Here is a 26,055-nt window from a genome sequence, read left to right as displayed (position 1 = left end):
GATTGTTACTGTTTGTAATTAAAGAGCTATCTTACACTAAAGTATGACAATTGTTTATTTGGGTACGCTCAGTACTGTGTATATATATTAACACAGTGCCGTGTATATACATTAACACAAAAGAGTAACAAATTTGATTCAAATCCAATCATCGATAATCATTCAGTGAGCAAAGTTATCAGAAAATTGAAATAGCTGTAAACAGAAAATTCATTCCCAATTTGCTTTGTATATAGTAGCAGCTCTAATCGTTGAAGTCTAAGGCTTATGCAAAGAAAGAAAGCCCTAATCCCAACAAAACATTATTGCAAACACCAAGAATAAAATCTCCACAAAAGTCACTCACTTGTTACTTTGGGTTTTACTGCTGTTTAAGAAAATAATAATGAAAATATGAGATAACAAGGTAGGTTTTTTTTGAAAGTGAAGATTCCCTACTACAGGTGCAGCAATTTGTTTTTGAATGGTGATCAGGTGTGACATCAATCAATTTTTCCCTCTTTTGTTTGGGAATGATCTACTGCTGGCACATTGTTTAAAAGTTGCTTGATGATATCACCCAATCACTGTCTATTTGTACACATGTCAGCTAAGAATACATTTTCTACTCTGTACTCAATGGTAGAAATTTGCTCTTAACAGTCAGGTTCGTTCTGCTCCTGGTCACCAACAGGAGATGAGATAAGTCCAGTCCAGTCTTGTCTGTTCATGTTCCCAGAATCCCAGCCACACATATTGAGACGTGAGACTCCGTTTTGAAAAGTTCCACAGCTGGATTTCTAAAATTCATATGGAGGCATGTTGTTGTGTGTTGTGGGCACTATTTTAAGTCATATCATTCTAAAACAGAATTAGTGAGAAAACAGAACTAAGCTTCCTTTGTTCGCTGATGATACTTGCTTGCCAAATTTCATCATTCTAATACCCCATTTACAGTATTTACTGGCAGATGTTAGATCCTGTCTAAGTAATTTGAAAGTTTATTAAGTGTCAATGTACAGGACAACAATAAACCTTTCAAATAGTCAAGTGCTGTGCACAACACATTGGTCTACGAGGCTCAAAATCTCTTTAACCCACCACTGAATCCTGCAAAAATTCAGGAATTATATCATCTTTTACAATATTGCAATAAACATACAGTCTTAATAGTTTTGCCAAATGCTTTCAACAGTGATCAATAATTCCTTGGGTGTTCAGGAGGTCTCCTACTGGTGGGAAACTTGTGGAACTCTCAGGAAAACAGCAGAGACCTGGTTGTGCAGGGCTTCCACTGCTTCCAGTAGTTTCCTGGTTGCCTTGTGAGGGGCAAAACCTTTGCTGGGAGTTCTCGCACCTTAGATTGGACCAGGACCCAGTATATACCTGGAGGCCGACATTTTGCCTGGCTGTTGCATGATAATTAGGTGCCCTCCCACTGACCTTGTTAACTCTTGAGAGCTCGATCTGCAGATTTTCAGTCATATAATTTTTTTTATTCTGTGAGAGATTTCATATAAGTTTGACAGGATTAATAACAACAAACTGTGAATTGTCCAAAACAATTTTCTTTAGAACATACTCATTTTCCCTTGGCATCATTTGCTCATGGCCTATCAAGTTTGATATGATTCTGTGAGATACTTTTTCTATCCTCTTCAATACAATCACTATTTAAGCCTTCTTTAGCCCTGGCAATGATTACAATGGACACCTGTGTGTAAAGGTGCACCTGTTGCTGCTGCAGATAATTTCTATTTTCACTTTTTGTAGTACACCAACTAACAAATGCTGACTCTTTAAGTACTCAAAGTGTTCAAGGAGGCAAACTTGCCAGATTTTAATTTGAACGTTATTTTGTTGATTATTTTAATTATACTTTGTCATAAAAAAAATGTAATGCTAAAGGAATCAAGGGATATGGGGAAAAAGCGGGTACAGGGTACTGAGTTAGACGATCAGCCATGATCATTTAGAATGGCGGAACAGACCCAAAGGGCCGAACGGCCTACCCTTGCTCCTATTTTCTATGATTCTATGATTAACTATATTATTACAAAATTCTCAAATGATTTTTACATGATGGTCCGGTGCAGATAAAAAATTATTTTAAATGAACTTATCTCCATTTTCTTTCCATTGCCAAGAGGAGGAGAAAACTGGAATGCAGAATGCGAGATATAATAACCTATTCATTCCCAGAAACTCACTGGTAGATTTGTACTTTTAGCATTGGAAGGAAAGAGAGCTGCGAGGTTAGAAACACATGTAAATATTTCATTTCTTTAACTTTTATGTTACCTTTCTCTGTAGGTCTTGGTTTCACTTGTTTCACAGTTTCTGCCTCTAAACATTTGGTGAACAATTGAATTAGGTTCAATATTAATCATACTTTAATTGTACATAAATATTGACCAGATATTTATCTCATAAGATATACATTCAACATATTGTATGTATACGTGCAATAATTAACATTACACAAAAATGAGGTGGTAGTGGTCTCAAAACTGACTGCCAGACCCACCCACTTAGTGCTTTTATGGGCAGTCTGATTTTGCAGTAGAGATAAATCCAGGTGAGATTGTCATGAATATGTACAAAGAAGGGACAAATGAAGTAATTTGGATCCCAATGCCACTTTTACACTCATCACGTGACTAGCGCCAGTTCCGGAACTTGTCTACAAACTGTGGATGGTACAAGCTGGCTTGTGGCACGGGCAAGGCTGTGCAGATAGAAAGGAAGGCTGAATTTTACAAAGCTAGCCCGCCTCCTTCTCAATTTAATCAGCTTCCTATGCATGAAAAATGGGTTCACGGAGCCTGGGCAACAGGACAATTTGCTTGGGGTCAGAGAATCTGGTGAGGCAGCAGTTCTTAAAGGGCTGCTGCTTGCCGTTAATGAAAAGGAGAGCTTTCTTTGTGGCAAAAGTTGTGCTTGCAGAGAAGAACAGTGAACAACTACAGGAAAAGTGGCCAAAAGTACGTGAAATCAAAAATACCTGGAAACAGGTATCTGGGGCAGCTTCCTTTTACTGAGGGTGCCCTGGATGTCCTGCTGCGGGAGATGCAACAAAAGAAGTGGCCCTCTTGAGAGAAGATGGTCACCCCAAAGCAGAGGTCAATTCTGCTTGGATGGAGGTAGCAGAGTAAATGGAGTTTCCCAGATCCATAGCACGAGGAAGAGATTTTGTAGGATGAGGAGGACGAGGAGGAGTCAGAAAATAGGTGTACTGAACTGTGCATATTTTATTTTACTTCAGGGGCACAGTTCATCTGTGAGCTGCAACACCTTCTCAGAGCTAGCATGCAAAGCATGGGCAATGCCTTCTACAGTGTCTTTTACTGCAAGAAACTGAAGCGTACACTTTTTGTGAGAAACAGAAATAACTTTCACTGTTACATACAAATAATGAAAGGTATGAACTGTTGTTACAGAAACCTAGCTCTATGAGTCCAACCTCAGCAGGCCAGGCCAGTGCATTAGTCATGCGCTAATTTTTTACGGGCAAGTTGAGTATCAGGAATGGAGGTCGCACAAAGAACGTGCAATTTGGATCAGAACCTAATTAATATAATTACCATATTGCAATGATGCTGGTGGTAGCCACAGTGACTCCTCCTTTTGATTCTCATTTATCTCCACTATGAAATGTAATGGACTAAAATCAGACATTTGGGCCAACAAGCCTGATTTCATCTGATTGAGGCTCCACAAAATCAGCGTACATAAACAAGGCACAGTGTGACATGTTTCCATAAAAAAACAATTGTTGGGGTTGTTGTGGTGTTGAGTCTAGTGGAGGAGATTAATGATAAAGAGGAATAGGCCACAGTTTAGTCATTACTATTTGTAACCTCCTAACTAAAGAACTATATTACACTAAGATATAATAATTGTTTATTTGGGAATGTAACACTGAAACTCTGTGCCTTATATGTATATTAATTGTATAGGGTAGCAAATCCGACTATCGGTTATGATTCAGTGAGCAAACTTATCAGAATATTGAAGCAGCTGCAAACAGAACATTCATGCACAAATTTGCTTCGTATAAACTGACAGCTCTAATCATTGAACTCTATGGTCTTGTAAAGAAAGAAAACCCTAATTCCAAAAACACATTATTGCAAAAACAAGAATAAAATCTCCACAAAAGTCACTCACTTGTTACTTTTGGCTTTACTGCTGTTTAAGAAACAAATGATGAAAATATAAGATAACAAGGTAGGTACATTTTTAAAAGAGAAGGTTCCTTACTACTGGTGGACTAATTTGTTTTTGAATGATGATCTGATCTGATGTCAATCAATTTTTCTCACCTTTGGTAAAGGTGTACTCCTGGCACATTGTTTAAAAGGAACTTCATGACAACACATAATTTTGACTTTGGGTGATAGTGTAAAATGGGCAACACGGATTCAGCCGCCCATTAAACATAGAATCATAGAATCAAAGAATGGTTATGGCACAGAAGAAGGCCATTCGGCCCATCGAGCCTGCGCTGGCTCTCTGCAAGAGCAATCCAGCTCGTCCCACTCCCCCGCTCTTTTCCCGTAGCCCTGCAAATTTTTCTCCTTCAGGGACCGACCTAATTCCTTTTTGGAAGCCACAATTGACCATGCTTCCACCACCCTTTCAGGCAGTGCATTCCAGATCCTAACCACTCGCTGCGTAAAAAAGTTTTTCCTCATGTTGCGTTTGGTTCTTCTGCCAATCTAAAACCTGTGTCCTCTGGTTCGCGACCCTTCCGCCAGTGGGAACAGTTTTTCTTTATTTACTTTGGCTAGACCCCTCATGATTTTGAACACTTCTATCAAATCTCCTCTCAACCTTCTCTGCTCTAAGGAGAACAATCCCAGCTTTTCCAGTCTATCCATGTAACTGAGGTCCATCATCCCTGGAACCAATCTAGTAAATCTCTTCTGCACCTTCTCTAAGGCCTCTCTCCCAATTTTCATTTTTATTGACTTCAATGAAAATTAATATCAGGAGAGACATATGGGCAGCTGATCCGATATCGCTCATATACACAATCGTCCAAAGTCAAAATTACCAACTTGTGTGTAAAGATACATCTGCTGCTGCTGCATCTTATTCCTATTTTCACTTCTTGTAGTGCACCAGACGCAACTAACATGTGCGGATTCTGTAAGCTAATCTTCAATGCTCAGGTTGGTACTCAAATGTTCAAGGAGGCAAACTTGCCAGATTTTAATTTGAACGTTATTTTGTTGATTATTTTAATTATACTTTGTCATTAAGTTTATTATTACAAAATTGGTCCTGTATGGATAAACATTGGTTTTAACTGGGCTTATCTTCATTTTCTTTCCATTGCCAAGAGGAGGAGAAAACTGGAGTGCAGAGTGCAAGATCGGATAACCCATCCCTTCCCATCCACTCACTGGTAATTTTGTACTTTTAGCTTTGGAACAAAGGAGAGCTGAGAGGTTAGAAACAAACGTAAATATCTCATTGGATTAACTTTTGTATTACCTTTATCTGTAGGTTTTCGTTTCACTTGCTTCATGGTTTCTGCCTCTAAACATTTGGTGAACAATTGAATTAGTTTCAATATTAATGATACTTGAATTGTGCATGAATACTGTCCAGATATTAGCCTCATAAAATATACATACTGCATGTATACATGCAATAATTAATATACAAATTCACATGGGGATGATTTTTGACTCATTACAGCCCTTTTTGTGCACAAAAACGGGGCGGTAGTGGCCCCCCAAAAATGGCTGCTGGTCCCACCCACTCACTGCTGCTTTTAAAGGCAGTCCAATTTTCCAGTGGTGGTAAATCCAGGCAAGAGTCTCATGAATGCATACAAAGCAGGGTCAAGTGAAGACATTTAGATACCAATGTCACTTTTACGCTCATCGCGTCATTACCACCAGTTCCCACTTCTGCCCACAAATCATGGATGGCATAAGTCATCTCACAGCACGGGATAGGCTGTGCAATAATAAGGTAGGCAGACCTGGCTCAATTTTTCAAAGCTAGCCCCTTGCCTCCTCAATTTAATCAGCTTCCTATACATGATAAATGGGCGCACGGAGCCCGGGCAGCAGCATAGTTTTCTTGGGGGCAGGAAATTCAGTGAGGCAGCAGCTCTTAAAGGCTGTTGCTTGCCGTTAAATAAATGGGTAGTTTTTGTTACAGCAAAGGTTGTGCTTGTAGAGAAGAACAGTGAACAACTACAGGTAAAGTGGCCATAACTGTGTGAATCAAAAAATGTCTGGAAACAGGAACGTGTGGAAACTTCTGTTTTCTGAGGATGCCCTGGAAATCCTGGTGCAGGAGGTGCAAAAAAAGTGGCCCTCTTGGGAAGAGACAGTTACCCCAAAACAGAGGTTAAATCTGCTTGGATGGAGATAATGGAGTAAATGAAGTTTCCCAGATCCAAAGCATGAGGAAGAGGTTTTGTAGTATGAGGAGGAAAAATCTTCCCTGACAACAGGCGTGATGCTGGAGGATTAGAGGATTGCTAATGTTGTACCATTGTTTAAAAAGGGAGAAAGAACTAGACCGAGTAATTATAGGTCAGTCATTCTAACCTCAGTGGTGGGCAAATTATTGGAATCGATTCTGAGGGACAGCATAAATCGTCATTTAGAAAAGCATGGGTTAATCAAGGATAGTCAGCATAGATTTGTTAAGGGAAGTTCGTGACTGACTAACTTGATTGAATTTTTTGAGCAGGTAAAAAGGAAGTTCGATGAGGGTAACGCATTTGATGTAGTCTACATGGATTTTAGCAAGGCTTTTGACAAGGTCCCACATGGCAGACTGGTCAAAAAAGTAAAAGCCCATGGGATCCAAGGGAAAGTGGCTAGTTGGATCGATGATTGGCTCAGTGGCAGGAAGCAAAGGGTAATAGTTGACGGATGCTTTTGCGACTGGAAGGTTGTTTCCACTAGGGTCCCACAAGGCTCAATACTAAGTCCCTTGCTTTTTGTGGTATATATTAATGATTTGGACTTGAATGTGGTGGGCTTGATCAAGAAGTTTGCAGATGATACTAAAGTTGGCCATGTGGTTGATAGTGAGGAGGAAAGCTGTAGACTGCAGGAAGATATCAATGGACTGGTCAAGTGGCAAATGGAATTCAATCCAGAGAAGTGTGAGGTAATGCATTTGGGGAGAGCAAATAAGGCAAGGGAGTACTCAATAAATGGAAGGATACTGAGAGGTGTAGAGGAACAAAGGTATCTTGGAGTGTATGTCCACAGATCCTTGAAAGTAGCAGGTCAGGTAGATAAGGTGGTTAAAAAGGCACATCTTTTAGGTTATGCTAGAACTGTATAAAACATTGGTTAGGCCACAGCTTGAGTACTGCGTGCAGTTCTGGTCACCATATTACAGGAAAGATGTGACTGTACTAGCGAGGGTACAGAGGAGATTTACAAGGATGTTACCAGGGCTGGAGAATTTTAGGTATGAGAAAAGATTGGATAGGCTGGGGTTGTTTTCTTTGGAACAAAGGAGGCTGAGGGGAGATTTAATTGAGGTATATAATGTTATGACGGGACGAGGTAGGGTGGATAGGGAAGACCTATTTCCCTTAGCAGAGGGGTCAGTGACCAGGGGGCACGGATTTAAAGTAATTGGTGGAAGGATTGGAGGGGAGCTGAGGAGAAATTTTTTCACCCAGAGGGTGGTGAGGGTCTGGAATTCACTGCCTGAAAGAGTGGTAGAGGCAGAAACCCTCAACTCATTTAAAAAGTACTTGGATGTGCACTTGAAGTGCCGAAACCTACAGGGCTATGGACCAAGTGCTGGAAATTAAGCTGGATAGCACATTTTCGGCCGGCACGGACACGATGAGCTGAATGGCCTCCTTCTGTGCCGTAATTTTCTATGATTCTAAGAGGAGCGAAAAAATACGTGTACTGAACTTCACATATTTTAGTTTACTCTGGGGCACAATTCACAAGAACCAAATCAAATTTGTAAGCTGCAACCTCTTCCCAGAGCTAGTATGCAAAGCACAACAACTCTTTCTACATTGTCTGTTACTTCAGGGAAGCTGAAATGCACACTTGTTATAGGTTACACAAATAACTTTCACTGTTACAGACAAATGTTGAAAGATATGAAGTGATGCTACAGAAACCGAGCTCTAAGAATTCAGCAGGCCAGGCATTAGTCATATGCCATTATTTTACAGGTGAGTTCAGTATCAGGAATGGAGCTTACCCAAAGAACGTGCAACTGGAGCAGAAGCTAATTAATCTAATTACCATATTGCAATTATGCTGGTGGTAACCACAGTGAATTCTCCTTGTGACTGTCAATTATCTCCACTGAAATGTAATGCACTGAAAATCAGGCATGTGGGCCCGACAAGCCCACTTTCATCTCAGAGGCTTAATAAAATCAGCATTCACATATGCAAGACACAGCGCAACATGCTTTTATTAAAAAAAACAATTGTTGGGGTTGTTATGGCGTTGAGCCTAGCTGAGGTGATTAATAGTGGTTAATGCAGAAATAGACTGCAGCTAGGAACATTGGAACAGGAGTAGGCCATTTAGCCCCATGAGCCTGTTCCGCCATTCAATGAGATCATGGCTGATCTGTGACCTAACTCCATATACCCGCCTTAGCCCCACATTCCTTAATACCTTTGGTTAACAAAAATCTATCAATCTCAGATTTAAAATTAACAATTGAGCTAGCATCAACTGTCGTTTGCAAAAGAGAGTTCCAAACTTCTACCACCCTTTGCGTGTAGAAGTGTTTCCTAACTTCACTCCTGAAAGTCCTGGGTCCAATTTTTAGGCTATGTCCCCTAGTCCTAGACTCCCCAACCAGCAGAAATAGATTCTATGTATCCTATCAGTTCCCCTTAATATCTTGAAAACTTCAATCAAATCACCCTTTAATCTTCTAAATTCCAGTTTGTGTAATCTCTCCTCGTAATTTAACCCTTGGAGTCCAGGTATAATTCTGGTAAATCTAGGCTGCACTCCCTCCAAGGGCAATAAATCCTTCCTAAGGTGTAGTGCCCAGAACTGAACACAATACTCCAGATGTGGTCCAACCAGGGCTTTGTATAGCTGTAGCATAACTTCTACCCCCTTGTATTCTAGATCTCTAGATATAAAGGCCAGCATTCCATTAGCCTTTTTGATTATTTTCTGTACCTGTCTGTGACATTTTAATGATCCATGTACATGGACCCATAAATCTCTTTGGACCTCCACTGTTTTGATCTTTTCACCATTTAGAAAGTACTCTGATCTATCCTTTTTAGGTCCAAAGTGGATGACCTCACACTTGCCTACACTGAAATCCATTTGCCACAGTTTTGTCCATTCACTTAATCTATTATTATCTCTCTGTAATTTTATGCTTCCTCTACACTGCTTACAATGCTGCCTATCTTTGTGTCATTGGTAAACTTGGATATGTGGCTCTCTATCCTGTCATCTAAATCGTTAATAAATACAGTGAATAGTTGAGGCCCCAAAACATCACTAGTCACATCCTGCCAATTTGAGTACCAGCCCATTATCCCTACTCTCTGTCTCCTGCCACACAGCCAATTTCCTAACCAAGTCAATAATTTGCCCTCAATTCTATGAGCTTCAACTTTATCTAACAGTCTCTAATGAGGGACTTTATCAATTGCTTTCTGGAAGTCCATATAAACAACATCCCCTCTGTCCACTACTTTTGTCATCTCCTCCAAGAATTCAATTGGGTTTGTCAGGCATGACCTACCCTTTACAAATCCATGCTGGCTCTCTCTGATCAGCTTGGTCATTACTGTTTGTAATATCCTAACTGAAGAGTTATATTACATTAAAGTATGACAATTAAAACAAAAGCAAATGGGAAATGCTGGAAATGGGAAATAAAAACAGAATCTGAAATAAAAACAGAAAATGCTCGAAACACTCAGCAGATCAGGCAGCATCTGTGGAGTGTGAAACAGAGTTAACGGGGGTAATTCAAATCCCCCAGGACAGGTGAGGGGGAGGCAGGCTTAAAAATAAAAAATGGCAAACCCGACCCCAGCCCACCTCCAACGTTTTAACGGAGGCAGGTAGAGGGGTGGGCGACTAACCTGCTCTCCGGAAGTGGCCCATCCTTAAAATATTTTGATGAGGCTGCTTGCCTCAAATTTAACCTCTGTTTCACATTTAACTCCTGAGGAACAGGTTTTCTGGGCCTTGGGAAACCCGGCAACTGAAGGGAGGCGAGAACGGCTGGATGGAACAGGTAAGTGTCTTTCCAGCACTGTTTGTGGGCCAGGAGGAGCAGGACTGCTTCCCCCTGGCCCACCAAGCTACCCTGTAAACCACCCCGCAATCCAACCCCCTCAATCGGCGATTGGACCCCCTCCCCCACCCCCAGCGATCGGACCCCCGATGTCTGACCCCCCACCCCCGATATTCAACCTCCGATGTCTGACCTTCGATGTCCGACTCAACTCCCCTGATGCCCGGTGTCCAATTCCCCCTCCGACCTCCGATGACCAACTCACCCCCACCCCGATGCCCAATGTCCGACTCACCTCCGCTCCGCTCCCCGGCTGCCGACCTGCCGAACAGCCAGCCACCTAGACTCTCAATCTGGCTGGCTGCGGCTGGGAAACTGATTCGAAAAATTTAAATCAGGTCCTGCCGTTATGTTCGACGGGACCTCCAGGAAACCCATATTTCCGGGTTTCCCAGCCGTTAAATCTCCCCATCCCGCTCCCTTCCCGCCTCCCCGTTGTTATCAGGGCTAACGTCTCAGGTGATGAAATTCTGTTTCTCTCTCTGAGTGCTGAGTATTTCTCGCATTTTCTGTTTTTATTGAAGTATAACAATTGTTTATTTGGGAGTGCAGCTCTGAAACTCTGTGCCGTGGATATATATTAACTGTGAAGATTAGCAAATTTGATTCAAATCCAATCACCTTTTATCATTCCGTGAGCAAAGTAATCGGAACATTGAAAGAGCTGTAAACAGAAAATTCATGCACAAATTTGCTTTGTATATGCTAGCAGCTCCAAACATTTAATTCCAAAGCTTTTGTAAAGAAAGAAAGGTTTAATACCAACAAAACAGTATTGCAAACACCAAGAATAAAATCTCCACAAAAGTCATTCACTTGTTACTTCGGGCTTTACTGCTGTTTAAGAAAAAAATAATGAAAATATGAGATAACAAGGTAGGGTTTTATTGAAAGAAAAGGTTCCCTACTACTGGTGGACCAATTTGTTTTTGAGTGGCGATCAGGTGTGACATCAATCAATTTTTCCTCCTTTTTGTATCCATGTCTGCTAAGAGTTTTCTACATTTGCACAGTCGGGATAGTTCTGCTCCTAGTTACCAACAGCAGATTATGTCTAGTTCTCTGTCTTGCATTATTTGTTCATGTTCCTAGAATCTTAAACTACACAAATTAAGACTTGCAACTCCTTTTTGAAAAGTTCCACAGCTACATTTCAAAAATCCGTATGGAGACGTGTTATTGTGTATTAAAGGAACACCATTTCATGGCTGTACCATTCCAAAACAGAATTAGTGGAAAAAACAGAACTAAGTTGAATTGAGGCAAAACTTTCTCATAAACAACATACATATTTTTAAATCAAAAAGGCAGATAATCCTTAAATGTTTCAAGTTTGAAAAAGAAAACAGATTAAATAAATGTAATCTAAGCAGCCTCAACGTAACGCATTCCTGGTGAGTGCAACCCATCAACTGAAACTAGTACTTCATCTTTTGTTTACTTTTACTAGCTGAAAAGTACTTAAAACCTTTGGGGGGAATTTTAACCCCCCAAGCACATGTGGGTTGGAGGTGAAAATTGTATTTTTATCGATCACGACCGCAACCCGGCTCCAATGCGCCCAATTCCGGGTTTAACATTGGCGTGTTTGGATGTGTGCACGGCACCCAATCGCCAAGGTCGCGTCCCCAATTAATGCCGGCAGGCGGGTCATTAGCAGAGCAATTAATGTAGTTAGGAGCCGTCAACTACCTTATTTTAAATTGATTTTAACACAACATCAAAATTAAATTCTCGAGCACACATTTTCCGGGGCTTCTCAATCTCGCCAGTAAAATGGAGGTGAGATTGAGCTTCAGTTCATGTGGGTATTTAAACTTTTAATTGCCCCATCTGACTAAAAGCTCAGTTATTGGAGCGGGTCTCGCAAACACTTGTCAAGAGAGTTCTTGTGATGAGACAGCTTTTGCAAAACTTTGGAGCCTTTCAAACTGACAAGATCAGGATGGGGGGAGCAATGGGTGCATTCGAGAGGACATCTGAGGAAGAAGAAAATGACAAATCCAAGGCAGTCACGTTGTACTGGATTGAGATCTGCTGGTGCACAAGAGTGAGGCGCACAACAAAGATCTGGAGAACAGTAGAGAGGGGAGCTGAGTGGAGAACAGCAGAGAGGGCAGCAGCAGAGGGGCCGAGGTCGCAGGAGCTACTATCCATGTGAGAGGGTATGCAGGCAGAGGCTGAGCTTCCAGGACCTCTCTGAAGACCAGTGCCTACGCAGGCTCAGATTGAGCCGACAGGTGGTCAGAATGGTTTCACTTATTTCACTGTGTCAGCATCTGAAAGTTACTAGGCAATTGAAAATAATTTATAACATTATGCACTATAACTGTTCACGAACACTTAGAAAACCATGACACCCCTTTTACACCAAAGCAAATAACTGGGTTATTGGTTTTGAATAAAGTGTTTTGTGTTCCTTGCTTTGATCTAATACGGCTGCAGTTTGTCATAGTTACCACTGAAGCTTCATAGAAACATCATTATGAACAGTAAAGGTGGAAAGCTTGGGAATGCAACATGATGATATTTAATAATGCTGCACTACTGAGAGATCAAGTGCGCTAAATTGGGCCGTGTAGCGCCCATTGTTTCGGCGCTACGTGGCCTCTTGAACATCCAAGGTGCGTCTCAGCTGCACAGGCACATTTCCAGCGGACGCCATCTTGGTATAGGAGTTAGCTCATGTGCAAATACCGAACGCCAGAAGAATGTAAAGTAAGGAGAAAATGGACACAATCGGTGTGCAACGCTGATTTAAAGTGATAGATACCATTTTGGGACTTAACGCTCAACTCAACACACAGGGCCTGATTTTAGCAGGCCTGCGGGTTTCCGGCGGGTTGGGTTTCGGGAGCGTGGTCAACACGCTCGGTGAAATTAGTGGGTTGCCCGCGCGATCGTCGCAGGCAACACACTAACAGAAATCAATTACCTGCTCCTCCGGGGTCCACGCTGCTGGTCTGCGCGTCGGGTGGGCTGCGCATGCGCAGTACGATCTGTCAGCTGGAGGCTCTCTAGTTAAAGGGGCAGTCCTCCACTGACAGATGCTGCAACCAATGGAACAAATTGCAGCATGGAGCAGCCCAGGGGGAAGGCTGCTCCCAGTTTAATGATGCCTCACCCCAGGTATCATCAGATGGGGTGAGGAGGAGGGGGAGGACACAGATCTTCCACCCGGCGGTCGGGAGGAAGCGGCCTGCCTCTGCCACCAAGAAGGCCTGGCTCGAGGTGGCAGAGGGGGTCACCTGCGCCACCAACATATGGCCCACCTGCATACAGTGCAGGAGGCGCTGCAATGACCGCAGTAGGTCAGCCACAGTGAGAACACGAAGTCTTTCCCCTACACTCCGTCTGCCACAACACTGCCCCCACCCCACATCTCCTTCGGCACCGCCAACACTACTCTGTCACATCACCCTTCATACCCACTCAAACCCCATCCTCATCTTACCTCCACCTACTCACCTCGCCAGTACTCACCCCGCCACTAACACGCAACCCAATCCTCATACAATCTCATTGCTCCATTCCATACTCACCCTCTCGTGCATCTCCCTCACGGCCAGCCTCACTCAACCTGCCACCACCTGTGCTGCAGCCACAGGGCATGCATCACATATGTGCAGTAGGCAGCGTAAGGCAAACGTGTCGTGAGCATGAAGGGGGTGCACAAGGGTGTCTGAGGGTTTGTCATGGGTGTTACCTATATTGAATTTCAGAGCAACAAACAGCACACATTATATTGACACCACCACTGCCACGTCTCCGCGAATCCTGTCCGCTGTGTCCAATAATGCCCGCTCCTGGGTATCACTATGAGGACCCACCACTGATGCCACCCATCGTGTTACTGCAGAGTAGGTGCAGGTGTATTTGCAGGGCTCGTCCGCGCAGACGACTGAGAGACATCGGCGGTGTAGCCGGCTGCACCCTGGAAGGATGCGGAGGAGAAGGTGTGGAGGGCAGTGGTGACTTTGACAGCGACAGGTAAGCAGTTGGTGCTGGGGCCAGCCAGGAGCAGCTCGGCATGAAAGAGGCTGCAGATCTCCACGACTACATGTCGAGCGAATCTGCGCCTCTCTGTGCACTGCTGCTCGGAGAGGTCCGGGGAGCTGCGCCTCGGTCTGTGGACCCTGTGGCGAGGGTAGTGCCCTCTGCGATGCGTCTCTCTCTGCGGTAGCCCTCCCTCCTGCTGTGCAGGTGGGCGTGCAACAACACCGTGTTGGGGGGCTCCACGTCTCTGCGGCGGACGGCGTGGACTGCGAGGCTGCTGGGGCTGGTCATGCTATTCGTCCTCCGAGGGTGTCCACACACCACCCATTTGGCAGGTGTTGGTCTGAGGGGTTGTGCAGGGTAGGTGGGTGGTTCCTCGGACTGGGGCTGCGGTTTCGTGTCGGTCTGTCCTCTGGCTTGGCGGGGGGTGGTGGGGGGCAGGGGTTGCCCTATGTGACGCGGTGGCCTCCTGCGTGGGTGAGGGCTCTCCCCCGTGGAGTGCACCTTGGCACCTGCCACAGGCTGCTGGCTGCAACACGCCCGGTTGGAGAGAGACTGTTTCACCCAGTGTGTGAAACTCACTGCCTTGAACCTAAAATCCCACACTTCCTCTTTTGACAGCTGATTCAGCTCATTAACTGACCTCAACAAGCAAGGTAAGTACTCTCAAGTGGAACCCCACTGGCTTTAATTGCCTGCGGGATTCCCACCAGCGGGGCTTGCGCGCGCAGCCCCGCACGTCAGCGTGGTACCCGGAAGTGGCCGGGATTTCGTCGCGATCCGGTCACGTGACCGGATATCGGGATTTTCGGGGGCCCCCCCCGCTGGAAACCCGCCAGAAACCCGACGCCAAAATCGAGCCCACAGTCTTAACCCCGACCATCTGAACGTGTTTTAGAGTGCCTGGATGACCCCCGCCAGCGCTATTTAAAGGGACCATGCAGAATTTACAGGTTAGTGGCTGGATTATTGCTTCGGACTGCTGAGACATTTGTAACTGTTTTTGGAGGTCTCCTATACTTGAATACTAGGACGCAGGGACATCGCCTAACATTTAGAGCCAGGATGTGCAGGAGTGAATTTAGGAAATGCTGCTACACGCAAAGGGTGGGAGAAGTTTGGAACGCTCTTCTGCAAATGGCAGTTGATGCTAGCTGAATTGTGAATTCTAAATCTGAGATTGATAGATTTCTGTGATGATATAATGGATAGGAGGCTAAGGCGGGTATATGGGAGTTAGATCACAGGTCCGCCATGATATCATTGAATGGCGGAACAGGCTTGAGGGGCTAAATGCCACTGCCACTTGCTGCTTCCTGTTATGTGCCACCTTCTCCTGCAAGAAAACGGGACATATGTCTGGGTGATGTGCCTGTCATAGTTGAATAGCTGCCAGTGTGTGTGGCCTATGAGTTGTGGGTGGGCAGCTTGCAACAGTGGTAATGTGTAAGGGTGAGAGGAAGCATCTGATTGGAAGAGTTGAGCACTGATTGAAAGAGTTTGTTGGTATGGTAGTGCATCATCTGAGAACCTTGGTGTATGCTCTCTCGCAGGCCTGATACAAACTCAGATCGACAGATTGGTGAGGTCTGGCATGCACATTGGAGGATGTGGGATTTAGTAGTGCACAACCTTTATTCAATGTTTTAACATAACTCATCAGTTTGTAAACATAGGGACGGGTCCTGCATCTGCGTTTTACGTGTGCGATGTCTGATCTCCGTTCATGCTCCGTGCAGACAACAGATTGTTATTTTTTAGCAAATAACATGTACTGGCTACCTTTAAGAGATTTTAAGCGACAGCCTTGCCTTTAAGAGACTGGGGATCCCCGCTGGTGGAAAGTGCGAGTTGCATTGAATCCTTGCGTCAACGTTGATTTCCAACGCAGATTGAAGGTAAATCCTCAGGCCTCACAAAAGTCTTGTCCTGCCTGTGCAGGAGCCATTGGGTGCAGGTTAATAGCGGATCGCGCTACCAACGCCCAATAATAGGCCTTGTCGAATTTTCCCCCCTAAGTGCTTACGATTCCTCACAAAGCAAATCTCCAATTTGAAGCAGGTAATATGGAAGGATAATGGCTACTTACTGGCCACAATGGCACCAGAGACACAAGAGAAAATCAGAAGTCATGATTACCCCTTTTGCTCTTGTATATCTTCTATCAGATTCTTACAGAGAAGCAGCAGCAGAAAGTTGGAAATACCTAATCAGGTATTTGGACCAGAGCAGAGTGTGGCAGAGAATAATTTAAGATGGTTCAGAAATGAACATAACAAAAGGATGCAGGAACAAATGAAAAATTGCATCAGAATGCCAGCTTTAAATTGATCAAAAATGGCCTGGCACAGTTTTCTACATATTTTATTTTGTCCTTATTCATAATCATATTTTCCAGCAGGCACTTTGCACTCATTCACGGTAAATCTTCCCACTGTGACTGCCTTTCTAACATGACATATAAAACAGAAAACAAATCTCATAAAGAAATTTGTTGTTTTAGAATTAGTTAACAAACTCAGAATGTCTCAAACCTATTAACCAATCCCAAAATACGTCAATAGCAGATCAATGGCGGTGATAGTAGATTTACGAGAAAGACAATATACTGGGGCAACATCAATACTGCGACTATATTGCCAGAAAATATGGCATGTTCAACTTAGATTCACTTAGATTCTGAGCGTTTCCAGCATTTTCTGTACTTATTTCAGATTTCCAGCATCTGCAGTATTTTGCTTTTTGAGTACCAATTAAACCATTTTGTTAAATTTCTGATGAAGGGTCTACACCTGAATCGTTAACTTAATTGTTCTTTCCACAGATGCTGACTGACCTGCTGATGCTTGCAGAATTTCTGTTTTTGTTTTAAATTTGCCCACCTTCCTTTCCTCTCCCACTACTCATCGACAAGGCTCCCACTTGTTTTTTTTAATGTTTCAGGTACAAATTTCTCCCTCAATTAAGGTGAGGATATTAATGCTTCGGAAACCAGTAGTGTGCCTCAGCCCCAAATTCAAGAGTCCCCTCTACTACACCCAGTTCCTCTGATGAAATCTCTGAAAATAGCATTCTATATATCTACATCATTACATTACATTAGAAATTAATGAGTGGGAACCAAGAAAAACATTTTAATTTGCAATGCTCTCTGAATAAACTACAATAAAGTTTTATCATGTGTTTTTTATTTTGGAAAATTAATTCTGTTGCATATATTAGTGGGCTTATTATATAATTTATTTGAATATACAGAAGAGAAAAAAAATTGGGGCCTTTTCAAACCTGAAGTATCAGAACCTCTTCAATATTTGAAAAAGTAGGGCCTATTTATCATTTTTAAAATTGGGGCTTACTAAAGGTAATAACATTGGGACTTGTGTAGTTTTTAAAATATCATAATCAATATTAGAAAAGTTGGGATTCCTCATTCATTGAAAAATTGGAGACATCCCCACTATTTCAAACTACCCACACTGAGCAGTTTTCCCCCCATCCCTCACAGATACTTTTCCAACCCCACCTCACTAAAGTAATGTCCCCCATCCCTCACAGAGGTACTTTTCCAAACCCCCACACTATAGTTTTTCCAACTCCTCCACTACTGAAGAAATGTTTCAGTGCCCTCCAGCTGAGGCACTTTTCTAACACCCCACCCCCCTGCTGAAAAACATTTCCTACACCTCCCTCCCACAGAGGCAGTTCTTCCCATCCCCATCTCCCTCTCCTGTTACTTTCAGCTCACTTCCCTTTCATCCGGGAGCCAATGTGGGTCAGCGAGCAGAGGAGTGATGGGTGAACGGGACTTGGTGCGAGTTAGGATACGGGCAGCAGAGTTTTGGATGAACTCAAGTTTACAGAGGGCGGAAGGTGGGAGGCTGGCCAGGGTATCATTGGAATAGTCGAGTCTGGAGGTAACAAAGGCATGGATGAGGGTTTCAGCAGCAGATGAGCTGAGGCAGGGGCGGAGACGGGTGATATTATGGAGGTCGAAATAGGCGGTCTTGGTAATGGAGAGGATATAAGAGAGAAAAACTTGCATCAGGTTTCATAGGACTATACTGCAATGACACTACCTATCTCTGCTTTTAAAAATATAGGGCCCTCAATTCTTACATAAATTATGAACAGATGGTTCACTTTCTTACAAAATATTAAACAACAATGTTGAAATTATTCATTACAATTTTGTTCCCATACGTGTTCCTTATTACCTTTTGTTGTAGATGCTGGAGCTGATTTTGCTTTTTTCAGCTTTTCTGGTTCTGTAGATAATATTAAAATACACATTAGTAATTATGTAACAAATATATTATTCATACACACCCTCCAGGAATAACCATTCTTAATTAAAATCCATTATGAATGGAAGAACTCATTAGCAATGCCTCATAAAATCAGCAACAATATTTAATTAATTTTGAGTCTTGGCTGTAAAACTGGCCAAAATATTTAAATGGACATTGTCAGTGTGTTGGGAAGTTTCCACAGGCTAAGTTCCTGGAACACTAGAAGCAATTTAACATGAAAACTCTGCTGAAATTCTACCAGGCTAGCTGCCAAGTAGGATTTCAGCTGCATTAAACAACTGCAATCTATTTTTTCTTTGTAATTCAAACCTTGAAAGGTGCCTTATCAGATGTCAATTCCCCTTTTAAAAAGGTGCCCAAACATATGATTTTCTGTTAGAAATGTTCCTTAAGAAGAACGTTGTGAGATTATCACAAAAATAATTCAGACTCTGAACTCTGGTATAATTCCTGCTCGCCAAGGATGTTAGTATTGGAAAATGGAATAATTCCCATTTCAGGCAGCCAGTATTAGCACCAAGCATTCCCAGGTTAGGTGTAGCACAACCAAAACTGGAATAAAGTTCCCTCTATTCTGCCTCAACAGCAAACTTCAATCCCGGCCTACTGCAGCAGTGTGACATTCTCTCTATTTCCCACACACGTTCTATGGAATGAGATTATCCAAAAGTGCCAAGTTAGAATCAGTTTTGTGTTATAGGCCATGCTCAGTGGGAAATAGATTGATGGTGTCCAAAATCATTTCATCTCAGGTCCTTATAGTCAACAGCCAGCAGGCAGGAGAACCTTTCATTCCATCAGTCTGGACTGTGTTTGTACTCGGGCCTCAGAACAAACAGCCAGTAACTAACCCACTGCACACGTAGTTCCTCAGTAGAATTTCATTTAAAGTAATTTTCTCCCTTTTTAATCTCCTGCCTCATGGCTGATCAATCAAAACTTCAGTAACGATTTGAGTGAAGTAACAGTTTGAGTGAACGTAATATAAGTCACTGACTCCAAGATTCAAGAGAACAACGATGCTCAGCTGATAGGACAGTGCCTGCTACCTGGTGGGATTGATCATTTCTGAAATGTTATGCTCAGTGGCTCGGTAGCTCAATAAATACCCTCTGAAGTTGATTACAGATATGTTGCTGATGTTTTTAAGTGTCAGCCAAGCCAAAGGTTTAACCCAAGATCATGGCCAGCTAAGAGCACGGGATCAATTTTAACTCTACCTGCCTGGTGGAAACTTGGCAGATAGCCAGTGAATAAGGAATAGCTTTCTTACGCTCTCCTAACTGAGCAGTTCTGAATTTTAACCTGCAGGGTTTGGCAGGTAGATGAGATTAGATGCCTGCCTAAAACAGGCAGGATCCTAATAGATTTATGGAAATCGGGGTCCTATTACATTAATTGGAACATGATTGCATTTTAACTGAGGCCTGAGCGGGGAAGCCATGGCGGCTTTCACGCCAGGCTGAAGGAGGTCTGCAGCTATTCTGCAGACAGAAGAAGCTCTCTGAGGTAAGTGTAAAACCTTCCTTTATGGGGCATGAGGAGCCGGAATGCTCCTTCGGGCCTCACAAGGAAAGTCGTGACCTCTCTTGTCCTGGTCTATTTCCTCTCACAAGGCCCTCCCAAAACCCCCTCCCCATCACATACCTGCAAGCTGGCGGGTGGGCCTTGGCCGTCCGATCCTCACCTGTCGGCAGTCGCTCTGTGCGTTCTTCCTGCTCGGAACGGGTGGGGATCTGAACAGCAGCATGTAAACAAGGCCCGCTGGGTAAAATCGCTGTGGTCTCATGCTGGCCCTGGCAGGTAGGAAATTAACTCACTGGAGCAGTTTCCCACTGGAAACCCGTTCGGAGCTAAAATCCTGCTCCATGTCTTAACCACTCAGCCACCGATCCACAAACAATGAGAATCTTTTAATTTTACCACCGAAAGCTTCTCTGCGGTGGGATCTTCTTAAGGTTGAACCTTCCTTAAAGCTGTGCAGAGCAACAAAACATGGGGCTATGAATTGGGCCGTGTAGCGCTGATTTTGTAGGCACTACGCGGCCTCCTAAGGGCCCGAAATAGCATCTATCGTGACGTGCGCTGGACGCCTTCGCGCACGCGCAGATAGCGATCACCGGCAGCTTGTAAAGTAAGGAGAATATGCGTTAGATCAGTGTGCAACGCTAACTTAAAGGGACAGATACGATTTTGGAACTCAACGCTCCAGCCAACATTTTAAATCTGAGATTGATAGATTTTTATCAACCAAAGGTATTAAGAACATAAGAACATAAGAACATAAGAAATTGGAGCAGGAGTAGGCCAATCGGCCCCTCGAGCCTGCTCCGCCATTCAATAAGATCATGGCTGATCTGATCCCAACCACAAATCTAAAGAACACAAGAAGTCGGAGCAGGACCCGGCCACAGAGCCCCTGGGCCCTCTCCGCCACCCACAGGGCATTGACCGATCCGAACTCAGCTTCATGTCCAATTTCCTGCCCGCTCCCCATAACCCCTAATTCCCTTTACTTCTAGGAAACTGTCTATTTCTGTTTTAAATTTATCTAATGATGTAGCTTCCACAGCTTCCTGGGGCAGCAAATTCCACAGACCTACCACCCTCTGAGTGAAGAAGTTTCTCCTCATCTCAGTTTTGAAAGAGCAGCCCCTTATTCTAAGATTATGCCCCCTAGTTCTAGTTTCACCCATCTTTGGGAACATCCTTACTGCATCCACCCGATCAAGACCCTTCACAATCTTATATGTTTCAATAAGATCGCCTCTCATTCTTCTGAACTCCAATGAGTAGAGTCCCAATCTACTCAACCTCTCCTCATATGTCCGCCCCCTCATCCCCGGGATTAACCGAGTGAACCTTCTTTGTACTGCCTCGAGAGCAAGTATGTCTTTTCTTAAGTATGGAGACCAAAACTGTATGCAGTATTCCAGGTGCGGTCTCACCAATACCTTATATAACTGCAGCAATACCTCCTTGTTTTTATATTCTATCCCCCTAGCAATAAAAGCCAACATTCCGTTGGCTTTCTTGATCACCTGCTGCACCTGCATACCAACTTTTTGATTTTCTTGCACTAGGACCCCCAGATCCCTTTGTACTGCAGTACTTTCCAGTCTCTCGCCATTAAGAAAATAACTTGCTCTCTGATTTTTCCTGCCAAAGTGCATAACCTCACATTTTCCAATATTATATTGCATCTGCCAAATCTCCGCCCACTCACCCAGCCTGTCTATATCCCCTTGCAGGTTTTTTATGTCCTCCTCACTCTCTACTTTCCCTCCCATCTTTGTATCATCTGCAAATTTTGATATGTTGCACTCGGTCCCCTCCTCCAAATCGTTAATATAGATTGTAAAGAGTTGGGGACCCAGCACCGACCCCTGTGGAACACCACTGGTTACTGGTTGCCAGTCCGAAAATGAACCATTTATCCCAACTCTCTGCTTCCTGTTCGATAACCAATCCTCCACCCATGCCAGAATATTACCCCCAATCCCGTGATTTTTTATCTTAAGTAATAATCTTTTATGTGGCACCTTGTCGAATGCCTTCTGGAAGTCTAAATACACTACGTCCACTGGTTCCCCTTTATCCACCCTATACGTTATATCCTCGAAGAACTCAAGCAAATTTGTCAGACATGACTTCCCCTTCATAAAGCCATGCTGACTTTGTCCTATTAAATTATGCTTATCTAAATGTTCCGTTACTGTCTCCTTAATAATAGACTCCAAAATTTTACCCACCACAGATGTTAAGCTAACTGGCCTATAATTTCCAGCCTTCTGCCTACTACCCTTTTTAAATAACGGTGTTACATTAGCAGTTTTCCAATCTGCCGGGACCTCTCCTGAGTCCAGGGAATTTTGGAAAACTATCACCAAAGCATCCACAATCCCTACTGCCACTTCCCTCAAGACCCTAGGATGGAAGCCATCAGGTCCAGGGGATTTATCCGCCTTGAGTCCCATTATTTTACTGAGTACCATCTCCTGAGTGATTTTAATCGTATTTAGCTCCTCCCCCCCGAGAGTCCCCTGTTTGTCCAGTGTTGGGATATTCTTAGTGTCCTCTACTGTAAAGACTGAAACAAAATATTTGTTCAGCATTTTTGCCATCTCCATGTTTCCCACCATTAATTTCCCGGTCTCATCCTCTAAGGGACCTATGTTTGCCTTAGCCACCCTTTTTCTTTTTATATAACTATAGAAACTCTTGCTATCTGTTTTTATATTTTTTGCTAATTTCTTTTCATAATCTAACTTCCCTTTCTTAATCAATCCTTTAGTTACTTTTTGCTGTCTTTTGAAGAATTCCCAATCTTCTATCCTCCCACTAAGTTTGGCTACCTTATATGTCCTTGTTTTTAGTCGGATACTATCCTTGATTTCTTTACTTAGCCACGGATGGCTGTCATTTCTTTTACACCCTTTTTTCCTCAGTGGAATATATTTATTTTGAAAGTTGTAAAATAACTCCCTAAATGAACACCACTGCTCATGTACCGTCTTACCCTTTAATCTATTTTCCCAGTCCACTTTAATCAATTCCGCTCTCATACCATCATAGTCTCCTTTATTCAAGCTCAGTACGCTTGTTTGAGAATCAACCTTCTCACCCTCTAATTGGATATGGAATTCAACCATGTTGTGGTCGCTCGTTCCAAGGGGATCCTTAACTAGGACATTATTAATTAATCCTGACTCATTACACAGGACCAGGTCCAAGGTTGCCTGCCCCCTTGTAGGATCAGTTACATACTGCTCAAGAAATCCATCCCTGATGCATTCAATGAACTCGTCCTCAAGGCTGCTCTGCCCAATTTGATTTGTCCAGTTAATATGATAATTAAAATCCCCCATAATTATGGCTGTTCCCTTATTACATGCCCCGACTATCTCCTGATTAATACTTCTTCCAGCAGAGTTGCAACTATTAGGAGGCCTATATACTACGCCCACTAATGTTTTTTTCCCCTTATTATTCCTTATCTCCACCCAAACTGTTTCATTATCTTGATGCTTTGTCCCAATATCATTTCTCTGTATTACAGTGATTCCTTCCTTTATTAACATAGCCACCCCACCTCCCCTTCCTTCCTGCCTGTCCTTCCTGATTGTTAAATACCCTGGCATATTTAATTCCCAGTCGTTGTCACCCTGCAGCCATGTTTCTGTAATGGCCACAAGATCATACCCATACGTAGTTATTTGTGCCGTTAACTCGTCCATTTTATTACGAATGCTACGTGCATTCAGATAAAGAACTTTCAAATCTGTTTTGTGATGCTTAGTTCCTGCTTTTTCCTTTTTTAACACTTTACCTATTACTCCATACCTTCTGTCCCTTCCTGTTACGCTTTCCTCTCTCTCCCTGCTCAGGTTCCCAACCCCCTGCCACTTTAGTTTAAACCCTCCCCAACAGCACTAGCAAACACTCCTCCTAGGACAGCGGTCCTGGCCCTGCCCAGGTGCAGACCATCCGGTTTGTACTGGTCCCACCTCCCCCAGAACCGTTTCCAGTGTCCCAGGAATTTGAATCCCTCCACCTTGCACCATTCCTCTAGCCACGTATTCATTTGAAATATCCTCCTATTTCTACTCTGACTAGCACGTGGCACTGGCAGCAATCCTGAGATTACTACCTTTGAGGTCCTATTTTTTAATTTACCTCCTAACTCCCTATATTCTGCTTTTAGGACCTCATCCCCTTTTTTACCTATATCGTTGGTGCCTATGTGCACCACGACAGCTGGCTGTTCGCCCTCCCCCTCCAAAATGTTCTGTAGCCGCTCCGAGACATCCTTGATCCTTGCACCAGGGAGGCAACACACCATCCTGGAGTCTCGGTTGCGGCCGCAGAAACGCCTGTCTATTAAGGGATATGAGGCTACGGTGGGTATATGGAGTTAGGTCACAGATCAACTGTGATCTCATTGAGTGGCAGAACAGGCTCGAGGAACTAAATGGCCTACTCCTGTTCCTATCTTCCTATAATAAAGTTTCAATACTTCACAGAGAGTGGGCTGACTAGCTGACAGGCAATTGCAAAAGCACTGGCGGAGTGGCAGTGGTGGGACAGGAATGCTCTCAACCTAACAGCAGGTTCATGTTCCATGGAGCCGCTGCCACTTGCTGCCTCCTGTTATGCGCCACCTTCTCTGTTTGGGTGATGTGGCAGTCATGGTTAAATAGCTGCCAGTGCGTGTGACCTGTGAGTTGTGGGTGTGTGGCTTGCAACAGTGGTAATGTGTGAGGGTGAGAGGAAGCATCTGATTGGAAGAGTTGAGTACTGATTGAAAGAGTTTGTTGGTAGGTGCGTGACAGGGGATGTAATGTGTGGAGCAGTGGATGAGGCTAGTGGTGGAGTTGGTAGGAGACACCACTTGACAGTTGACCTCACTCACCTTGACCACTCGTGTCAAAGCATTGAACTTCTTCCTGCACTGCATCCATGTTCACGGTGCTATGCACCTGACACTGACTTCATCCCCTACTGCCTCTCACTGCCTCTTAAGCATATGTCTGGAGGGCCTCTTGCCCCTCTGCGGATATAGGATGCCCCTCCTTCTGTCCACCTCTTGCAACAAGGCCTCTAGTGCATCATCAGAGAACCTTGGCCTGGTACAAACTCAGATCAGCAGATTGGTGAGGTCTGGCCTGCAGATTGGAGGATGTGGGACTTAGTCGTGCACAACCTTTATTCAATGTTTCAACAATGTTTACATAACTCAACAGTTTGTAAACATAGAGACGGGACCTGCATCCGCGTTTTACGTGTGCGCTATCTGATCTCCATTCAGACTCGGTACAGACCCATATCTTATATTTTGCAAATAAGAGGTGCAGGCTGCCTTTACGTGGTGCTAACCACTCACGCGTTATCAGGGCCCCCTGCTGGTGAGCAGCACTCAACAGCACAGCCAAGGAATCAGGTGAATGACAAGGCAGCATGAAAGTCATGTGCAGCCTGCATCTCAACAACCGGGCGCAGATTAATCGCGCACCACGACCCCCACGCCTGGATTTGGGGGTTATCCAATTTAACCCCCATAATCTGGGTAATAGTCCACTTCATGTTTAAAGTTTCTCTGCTAAAACCTATTCTTCTCAATAATTTGATACCAACCAGCTGCTAATATGACAGGCATCAAAAGTTAAATAAAACAAAATTTTAAAAAATTGTATTAATTATTGAGTAGAATTCCGTACCTAATGTGCCGCCCGCCATATTGGAAGTTTAGAAATGCATTTCCACAGCAACACAACAAACTTTATTACCTTTCTCCTTTGCCTGGATTGTCGCCTTTCTCTGCTTTGCTTTTTCAATCTCTACCAAATAAAATGAATGATATAGTTATTCAAAATATAGATTAATGTATATAATACATATTTATCTGAAAAATATTAATAACCCTTTTTCTTTGATACCTATGACTTTCACAGGGAGCTTGGGC

The 26,055-nt window shown here is 43.5% G+C and overlaps 1 protein-coding gene across 50 annotated transcripts in view; it reads right to left on the bottom strand.

Annotated features, from left to right (window-relative positions):
- Window positions 1–26,055, bottom strand: part of trdn (triadin) — a 471,335-nt gene that overhangs the window by 150,384 nt on the left and 294,896 nt on the right. For 35 of the 50 annotated variants that reach the window (XM_067984607.1, XM_067984633.1, XM_067984632.1 and 32 more), the window contains 7 exons: window positions 25,880–25,930; window positions 18,498–18,548; window positions 5,482–5,526; window positions 4,150–4,170; window positions 3,564–3,626; window positions 2,281–2,325; window positions 347–367 (listed from right to left, as the gene is read on the bottom strand). In XM_067984607.1, the coding sequence (XP_067840708.1) occupies window positions 347–367; window positions 2,281–2,325; window positions 3,564–3,626; window positions 4,150–4,170; window positions 5,482–5,526; window positions 18,498–18,548; window positions 25,880–25,930 (297 nt within the window). The remainder of the gene's footprint in view (window positions 1–346; window positions 368–2,280; window positions 2,326–3,563; window positions 3,627–4,149; window positions 4,171–5,481; window positions 5,527–18,497; window positions 18,549–25,879; window positions 25,931–26,055) is intronic. The other 15 variants (XM_067984631.1, XM_067984637.1, XM_067984639.1 and 12 more) reach the window with 13 other exon arrangements.

The sequence above is a fragment of the Heptranchias perlo genome, chromosome 5 (genome assembly GCF_035084215.1).
Source record: "Heptranchias perlo isolate sHepPer1 chromosome 5, sHepPer1.hap1, whole genome shotgun sequence".
NCBI classification, from domain to species: Eukaryota; Metazoa; Chordata; class Chondrichthyes; order Hexanchiformes; family Hexanchidae; genus Heptranchias; species Heptranchias perlo.
This window is presented reverse-complemented; position numbering and strand designations above follow the sequence as displayed.